This window comes from Eurypyga helias, unplaced genomic scaffold (genome assembly GCF_000690775.1).
Source record: "Eurypyga helias isolate BGI_N326 unplaced genomic scaffold, ASM69077v1 scaffold11807, whole genome shotgun sequence".
Taxonomy (NCBI): domain Eukaryota; kingdom Metazoa; phylum Chordata; class Aves; order Eurypygiformes; family Eurypygidae; genus Eurypyga; species Eurypyga helias.
Genome location: NW_010261156.1, coordinates 48857 through 58271, shown reverse-complemented (window position 1 = coordinate 58271; position 9415 = coordinate 48857). Strand labels below are relative to the sequence as shown.

At 39.3% G+C, this 9415-nt stretch overlaps 1 protein-coding gene across 1 annotated transcript in view; it reads left to right on the top strand.

The window, feature by feature from the left end:
• Nucleotides 1-402: 402 nt before the first annotated feature.
• RGS22 (regulator of G-protein signaling 22) overlaps nucleotides 403-9415 on the top strand; it is a gene marked incomplete at both ends in the record, with an annotated part of 43920 nt that continues 34907 nt past the window's right edge. Inside the window, 7 exon segments of the mRNA XM_010155268.1 lie at nucleotides 403-488; nucleotides 2302-2464; nucleotides 2814-2940; nucleotides 6136-6388; nucleotides 6503-6751; nucleotides 7323-7484; nucleotides 8429-8609. Of these exon segments, the coding sequence (XP_010153570.1) occupies nucleotides 403-488; nucleotides 2302-2464; nucleotides 2814-2940; nucleotides 6136-6388; nucleotides 6503-6751; nucleotides 7323-7484; nucleotides 8429-8609 (1221 nt within the window).

Below are 9415 nucleotides of genomic sequence, written 5' to 3'. Positions count from 1 at the left end.
TGTAATAGTGGTTATTTATAAAATGTGATAAATCAGAAAAATTAGCAGTTTCCAACTACAGAAAATGTATGAGCATCTAATTTGCATTTGGAATTGTACAGGAAAAACATGATTCATACACACATTATTTCTGAAGAAAAAAACACCCATGATTTGTTAAAGAAGTTGTACTCTTATAGGTGAAATCAGATTTAGACATTTTTAGCTGCTATTAGGAAAGGAAATTAACTCTATTGTCCCAGGCTGATTAAGCCTAAACTGTATCACAAAGGTGATGTTCACTGTATATTTCTCTTCCTGAGGCAATGCTTCTGTAGACGAGGGATGGAGAGGATGAATTACATGGCAAACAAACCAGAAAGTAAAAAATAATGCAAAACTTTGGCATTCATATTTTAATAGTGTCTTGATCGAGAACAAGCAATGCAGTGGATTAAGAAAGAAAGGCTTCCAGCATTTCTAGAAAGTGACTGTTACTTTGAATACAGGTACTGCAATCTTTTATGCTGTCTCTCAGTTTAAAATTGTACATTTTTCTGGTTAATTCATCCTGACAATACTCTTAATATGTTTTCTCCCCCCTCTTGTCCTGTTTGTTTAATTTTAATATTTTAGTGACCTGGATCAATAACTTTTTCACTCATCATTCTGTAACTTTCCTTGACCGTGAATTTCATATTATATTATGCCATTACAAAGAGAGTGGGGTTTACTGATTTCTGAATCTCTGTTCCACAGAGATATCATGGTAGCAATGAATCTTTCTCTAATCAATGTATAAGCCATGTAAGTGGAAGTTATGAATCCATGACATTTATTTGGAAAAAAACCAACCAGTCCTTTTTATTTCAATTATTAGTTTTGTGTCTTTGGGCCCACTGTCAGGCTTCCTTCTGCAAGGTTCTCTGTGGGATGCCGTGGCACAGTTGGACATTTTAGTTATACACTTGTTATATTTTTCCAGATGTCCTTTCAGCAGATGTTCAGGAGGTTCAGTGTGTTTTCTGAGAGGATCTGCCTCCACACCCCTTAAGGTTCTGTCTTGATGTTGATAACTGTAGTGTGTGTCAGGGTCCTAAGAGGAGAAGCAGCCTGGCAGTACGGTTCACAAAACTCAAGCTGCTGATTGCAGTGACAGACTAGTTATTGGGGTATAGATGTCTACATTTAGAATTTCAAAATATTCTAAACTTTTGATAACCTGAAGACCACACTTAGATTCAAGGGGACAGCTGCACAAAGAACAAGCAAACCGTGAAAGAGTGCTCTGTTTTACCTTTAGCAGCACTCTGCTTGACACGTATCTGGGCCTCATGAAACACTAAGTTTGATCTGCTATGGCAAAGTATTTCTTTGATTAAGGAGTTAGCTAATAGAAATACATAAAACTAACTAAGCATGCACCTAATTTCCATTCGTATCAGTGGTTTAAGTTGCTTTCTTCAATGAGGATCAAGATAAGCTGAGATGCTAAAAGAGAAACTTGTCTGAAGATACCCCAACCTTAGATTGAAATCCTATTTGCCCTTAAATAGTGGGGACAAATGAAACTGGGTATTCACTCATGGTTGTAGGCTCAGGCAGAGGCTGCCTTCTCTTCACATGCATCCTGGTTGGATTTGTACCGCTTTCTGACTTAGTTACTAAGTTCTGCCCCAGTTCTTGGGCCCAGAGCATGTTCCTATCATCATGTCGTTCTACGATTGCCTTTCCTGACCGTTGGGAAGTTCACACTAACACAAGGCAGCACTGGGGTGCTGTTCAGTACTGTGAATTCCTCATACAGCAGCCAGGTGAATATGATAGTCCCAGCTGTCTTGTTATCATCCGTATGACCACTGCTCTGGCACTGCTGCTGGATGATTGCTTGTATGAGGACAATGCAAAGCAGGCCACCATCTGTAAAGCTGGTGGGCTGTGGCATGGCAGTACTGGCATTTGCATATATGACAGTAGGCAAAAGGTGAAATAATAAAGCAGATCATGAAGTTCTCTGTAGCAATTTATTTTTAGATTTGTTTTTTATTGCCTATTCTGGGGAAAAAATCAAATTTCTCTGATTAAAAGCAAAATTAACTATTTTCTCAACATCTAATTTCAGGCTAGCTAAATTGATATCACAGGTAGAATGGAGCAAGACTGGAATTAATTTCATTATAGATAGTGACTACTATCCCTGGATAAGGAAGCAAGATGCAAGTTCTCCCCCTGCTGAGGATGACACCTCATTGATTATGGGGAAAAAATCAAATTTCTCTGATTAAAAGCAAAATTAACTATTTTCTCAACATCTAATTTCAGGCTAGCTAAATTGATATCACAGGTAGAATGGAGCAAGACTGGAATTAATTTCATTATAGATAGTGACTACTATCCCTGGATAAGGAAGCAAGATGCAAGTTCTCCCCCTGCTGAGGACGACACCTCATTGATTATGAAGAAGTTCTACATATCGCTTGGCCAGGTAAAATAAACAAGTTTAGCAGGTGTAACACCAAGAGAGATTGAATGCACTGGGTTAAATTATTGTAACTGCGGTCAGAACCTAATTGGACAACCGATTGTCTGAATGTCCCTTATTTTCAAAGCTCTTTATATTACAGAAAGTTGATGGGCTGTAATACAGCTTAAGCAGAAAACGTGTTACAAGTATACTCAGCTACTGCCATACAGCTCTCTTTGCTGGGAGCTAAGTTACAGAAATCTATACAAACAGACTGCACAAAATGACTACAGACAGTAGGCCCTCTGCTCTCAGAAGCACTGCAATAAATAGAGACAACTGAATTATTCTATGACATTTCTTTTCCTAGGCTACAGTTTCTCAGAACAAGCATCCTGTAGCTTCTAGTCAAATTCAAGATATTCAGTGTTTGCCTGGGCAGCATGAAAGAGACAATTCATTAAGTGAAAAAGATAGCCTTCTGGGTAAGTAACAGGGTCTCAGTCATAACATCTATAACACAACTCTGACTAGGTGGACAGAAAAGGCCTTCTGAGGAATTGCTTCTCATTCCACTTATTACCTTCTGGGTATCACGTAGTATATTAGGCCTCAGAAAGCAATTTTTTTTCTTTCCATAGCCACAACATTAAATGAAAATTTGAGCTAATAGCCAAGTAATTTTGTGATAGTAGAAACCTCTTGTCTTACATATTTATGTCTTACAGATACCTTAAGTTTCAGCTGAGGTTGGTTTTTTTTTTTTTCCCCATTCGATTTGTTTTGAAATACTTTCTTGTCTGAATTCTTTGGGTATTTGATAATGTATGATTTGTGTTGCAGCCATGTTCTTAGGGTATTTATGTTGGGCACGTAAAGACCTTTGGCTGCCAATTTTTATAAATCTTATAGAATGCAATTTTTTGTGATGCTACTGTCTGACAAATTTAAATGAAATTGTTCCTTTTTTGTTCCAAAGGTTTTGGAGAGAACATACAGTTGCACATATGGACACACCTGATAGCATAGCCTTGCTTCTGCTCTGTGAGCAATAGCAAGATGAACAGAGAAGTCTCAGCTCATATGTCAGGAGTTCTTTCTCCTCCATTCCTAGAGGAAAAAGCAGCCATTCCACTTTGAGACTTGTACTGCTGGGACCTCGGAGTCCAATGGCTGAATGGGAAATTGGAAGACATGGTAACTCCAGAAGTCTGTCTTCCTCCCCAAACACATTAAATGTATTGCTGATACATGGATTGTTAATGAAGTTAGTAAAGTCTCACTTGTTTCTAGCTCATGACTCTACTGCCAGGATTTGTCTCACTTTGAGCAGGGAGGTCACACAGGCATTATTTCTGCAGAGTCTTGTAAGCTAGTGTAGCTCTGTATTGCAGTGGGCTGGGCACAGGCCTGTGGAAAGCGTCTCTGTCCTCTTTTGCTGCAGTTGTCCTGCAGTCAACAGCATTTTGCTTCAATGAATTTTTTATATCTTCCTCTGAAAACTTTATAACAGTCTTTAATTTTGCATGTGCTTATTGCTCTTCTTTATGCTTATTTAATGGGAAATCCAGCATTCTTTCTGTCAGAAAACTTTTTTTTAGGCACAGGATTCACCTGGTGTAGAGGTCATAGAATCACAGAATGGTTTGGGTTGGAAGGGACCTTAAAGACCATTTAGTTCCAACCACCCTGCCATGGGCAGGGACACCTTCCACTAGACCAGGTTGCTCAAAGCCACGTCCAGCCTGGCCTTGAACACTCCTAGGGGAGGGATCATCCACAATTTCGCTGGGCAACCTGTTCCAGTGCCTCACCACTCTCTGTGTGAAGGATTTCTTTCTTGTATCTAATCTAAATCTACCCTCTTTCAGTTTAAAGCCAGGGTCAGGCACTGGAAGAAATAAAGAGCATTAGCTAAGTTTCTCAGAGCCTGCCTGCAATTAGAGAGAGTTCAATAGCTAAAGGAATTTGCTTCGAAAATCCAGCTTGAATTCTTTGCTCACTGCTTCAGCTGGATCAGGGTTATCAATTATTGTCTTGAGCAAAACCCAGAGCCACTTGGCTTTTGATTACTCGGGAGCTGTGTGTATCTCTTTGTAATTGCCTCAGGTCCTGTGAAATCATTCCTCGTGTTTCAATTTCACAGAACGGTTTTGAGAAGCTGTAATTTTTCTTTGTCAAGTGAAAACACTTGAAATATTTTAGAAAGAAGAAAAGATGTTTTAAATCCCACTGATTTTTATATTAATGTCAACATATTGTGCCACATGTTCTTACACATGAAATCATCTAAATGCAGAGCAGGGAATATCTATCCCTTGTTCCTAATCCAAGTATGTGTCTGTGACAGTGGCCAGCATTGGTCAGACGTGGCTTATTTTCAGGGAAAGGTGGAAGGAATGTCTAACTGCCACTGCCATTCATTGACTAGGCCACCACAGAGGGTTACACAGGTTGATAACATTACAATTGTGAATTTAGTGGATCTGAGAGATTTAGCCCTTTTCTATCACAGCCTGATGTAGTGCATGTGCTCAGAGGTTGTAGCAGTCTCCTCAATGATACAAAAAGTATAAAAACCTACATCTCAGCTTTAGGGAAATACAGAAGATTCAGTTCATTTTATAGTTTAAACACTTCATAACAAAGATATTGTAGAGCCACAATTGATTATGACTTTTTGTTTTTCTTATTTTCATGTAGATTCTATTTTTGTTCACAAAATCTGTAGTAATTCTGCCCGGTTTTACAGGACTGACTTTAACCTAGCTCATCAGTACGTAGAGTCAAGGCTATCTTTGCTAACATGCTCCAAAAATATTCTGTTTGCTGAAAGTCTGGCAGAAGTAGACAAGATATTTGAACAAGTCAAAGCACTAAGTTTCTTTCTCAACAGACCAGGATGGCAGGGCATACTTAATACCATGGGGGCGATGAGGGGTTGGGCAAAAGGAATGAAGTAGTCAGGTGTAGACTAAAAAACCAGGCTGGTGACTGTTAGTTACGGTAGTTATGGAACGTCTCTAAATGGGTGGTAGACTGGACTGAGGATTGTTAAATATTTCAAGAACCCTTTACATAATAATTTATTTTGTTGTCCTTCTATGTATGTCAAGATTTTACCCAACTGACAAAGGCCTGTTTGATGTTTTAGTCTTTTGCAATAACCAATGTAAGTAGACACAGAATTATCACTTACTAGCTTCCTCAGGCCTAAACAAAAACCAATCCTGCTACATACTGTGACTTTGATCAAACTATGACCAAATGCTCAGGAAGAAACCAGGCCTTCCAGCACAACAAGGTGGTTTAACAAATGCTGAGGAGCTGGGATGCTCAGCTGAGTAAACAAGACAATTGGCTCCAGAGGGAGTTCTTCCTGAACTCTGCTGCTCTGCTGGAATTCAACAGGGAATGAGTTTCTGAGTCATGGGGCTGAGTTTCTAGCCAGATAGCAGCAGCGGAAGCACCTCTCCTATTCCTTGCTCTGCAGTGTGACATGGTCTAATTGTTGGGCAGTAACACAATGGAAAGACGTTGCATGTTTTATCTTGGAAATGTTGATATGCAAGAGAACAGTCCTGAAACCAAAAGGTTGTTCAATGATCTTTTCTCATGTGTTGCAGAAGCAGGTTCCCTGTCTAAGGAATGCCACCAACGGAGTGTCCTTGCCCCTTCAAGGACAGAATCAGCAAAAGCCAACATTATTAGGGAGAGATCCAGAGCGGTTGAGGAGGGTTCTTCTGTGGCTGTTGCTGAACCTCCTTCCCACACTCAGTTAAGAGTTTGTCTAGACCCAAAATGGGACAGTGCAGCAGCAGAAGAAAATGGACAAGAAAGCATGACTTTTCAGACACCAGAAGAATTCATACCAGCTTATACTCAATTTGCAATGAAGGAACCTGTCTCAGAACTGACCCGCCAGCCAGCTGCTGACATTGAGAGTGATGTGGATTTCCACAAACAGCCTGAAGTGTTCACACATGATTTAGCAAACAATGAATTTGCCCGTGGTACTGCAGACTCACTCTTTTTCCAAAGTCCTTCTCTATTTACTGTCTTGGACTCCAAGGGAGATGTAAGAGAACGAGATACTGAAGAAGCAAGCTTAAGATCAAGTTCTGAAAGTGATGGGGCAGACAGTAGGGCTGCCTGGTGTGTTAGTCACAGGACTTACGACACTGGGAACAGACAAGATTTTGAAAGATTCAAGAAGTTCATTAAAGGAACACTTGGGGAGAGGTACTGGTGGCTCTGGATGGATATTGAAAGACTAAAATCTCTCAAGGACACTACAAGGCAGCAAAGGTACTTCCCACTATTTCACAGTTATTCCCATTGTTTTAATACTTATAACCCAGCTAGATCAATGTAGGTTTTAAGACTTCAGAATAAATCATAATGTTTGAATAGAACAGACAAAATTAAAGTAATCATGAGAAGTAATCATGAGTGTCTTGACAAGGTTAAGTCAGGAACGACTGCTGAAGATGATAAAACTCTTTTTGCAGAGTCATGTTTCCAGCAAAGCTTTCATGAAGTCAGAATCATCAAACTATTCAGGCTTTGTTAGAAAGAGATTTGGAAAACAGATGGCAGAAATTAAAAAAAGAATAAAAGAACTTAAATTCACAAGTAGGGCATTCATGACAAACTGCTTTAATGAAAGGCTCTGCTGGATTCAGATTGTCTGTTCTAAGGCACTCTACATTTCATCTTATACACAACCTGTCTCCAATTTACAGAAGAATTGTTTTGGCTTCTGCCACTTACAATTCAAAACATGTTGCATGACAGCAGTTTAACCAGTAGGATGAACTGTACTTGGTTCTGTATAGTGTCTGAGACATACTTATGTGACTATTTTTGTTGATTCAAGGCAACTCAGTAAGATGAAAAGACTGTATCTGCTGAGCAGTGGAGATTATTTCCTCAGTTCGGAAGTGTTACTCAGACTTGATCTACTGCATGGAGATCAGTGGAATATAAGGCATTTGAGACGGATTCAGCCTGAAGTAGTGAAACCTCTTCTTCTTTACTGGTATGAAAAAGACAACAGGAATTAAGATTCTGTTATTTAATACATTTCCTTTTTATTTGATAAGCCTGTTAGGTTTATTTAATCTCATTTATCCCATTACAATTATGGGAAGCAATGTCATCGAAAATACTAGCAGATTCTGCCTCTGAATTTTTAGTTGAGCCTAAACTACATTGCAATCTGCTATGAAGCCAGATAGATCTGCCTTACTGAGCTCTTGGTTTTTCACTGCCAGAGCATCTGAGCTCCTTTGTGTACAGCTGCCTTGGATACCGTTCAACTAACCTTTAGGCTACAGGGTAGAGAAAACCTGCCAGGCATACAAAGTTAAGTCTGTCCTAGCCTATACTCCATATTACTCTACTCAGGTTTCTGAGAATGATCTGTGTGTACATCTATGTGCGATTTGACCCTGAGACTTGACTGTTCAATGTCTGTCAGACAAAATGCCTTTTACATATTGACAGCTTAAGCAAGGATACAAATTCCAACCTGTTTCCAAAACATAAAATATTTCTTTTAAGATATTCTCTCCTCCCAAAGGGGGATCAACAAATTTCAGGCATAAACAAATATCTGCAATTGTGAACTTTGCTGTGGAGCCTCACAAGAGTTGTGTTCTATGTCCTGTAACCTACAATCCTTTCCTATTCTTTCCTGTAGGATGGATGGGGAATATCCTACTGCAGACTCACAGGAAAGTAACTATGTATTGGTGCAGAATTTACAACCTATGATTATTTATGTGTAGCTTGGTTTTAGGTTTGGAGAAGCACAATGTCTAAACTTATCTTTAACACTAACTAATCTTTAATTTTAGGTGCATATAACACCAGATCTTGATACAGTAAACACCATCATGGGAAAAAAAAAAGAAAAAGAAACCAAATAGCTCAGTATTCATGTTTTGGAAAGTTCTACTTATTAGCTTTTTTTTCCCCTAGGGGTCCCAGATTTTGTGTCACTCATTCAACAGCAATAGAAACTGCCAGTGCAAAACTGAAGTTCTGGCACACATTGCAAGAGAGACGAAAGGTGGACATTGATCCTTTTCCACAAATTGTATCATTGCTACCATTGACACCTAAGTCTGGCATGCCCAGGATACAACTTTCCCTTCCTCAGGTAGGTAGGATCACAACATTGAAAAACAAAGCCTTGTCCCATCAAAAATAATGATAAAACTCCTTGAATTCAAAGGGACAAGAATGGTACTTGATTGTTAGGATGTTAAGACTTTGCAAGTGGCCTGTTGCAGGTGGTTGTATATGCAAATGTATCTGCAACAATTGAGTCTATTTATCTTCTCAGTTACATCCTGGTTATTTCATGAGTCACTTGGGTAGATATTTTAGCTTGAAATTCTCAAAAGTGCAAAATTAAGCAGTGCAGATTCTGCTCTTCAACCAGCCTTATCTTAATCCAGAGTAACTATTACAATTTTACTGCAGTTACCCTGAATCTATCCCTCATGTTTGTAAAAAGGACAGAGTTCTGCTAATTTGCTACACCACAGTCCTTCAATCAGCTACACATGAGTTTTGCTTTCTACAGAGGGCCATGAACCACACACAACACACACCTTTCCATAGCGTGTAGCTTGCAGGTGGCCAGTTCAATTTTGACTCTTCTTCCTTGAAAGCCTGGATTTTAGAGGTAACTGCAATGAAAGCTGCAGGTTTTCATCAACAAAGTGTTAAGCCTTAGGCCAGAAAGCACTTGGAGAATGTGAATTGAGACCGTGGTTCCGGTATCAAGAACTGGATGGGCTATGTCACGGGTCTGTTCACACACAACTCTGTTACTTTGAGTTGGATAGTTTTAGACTGCAATTATATTTTTTGAAAAGCTAATTCATGGAGATAATGGAGGAAAAACAGTGGGAAAGATTTCCTCTTCAGAAGAAGCTGGGTTCAGGAGCCAGATTCCTG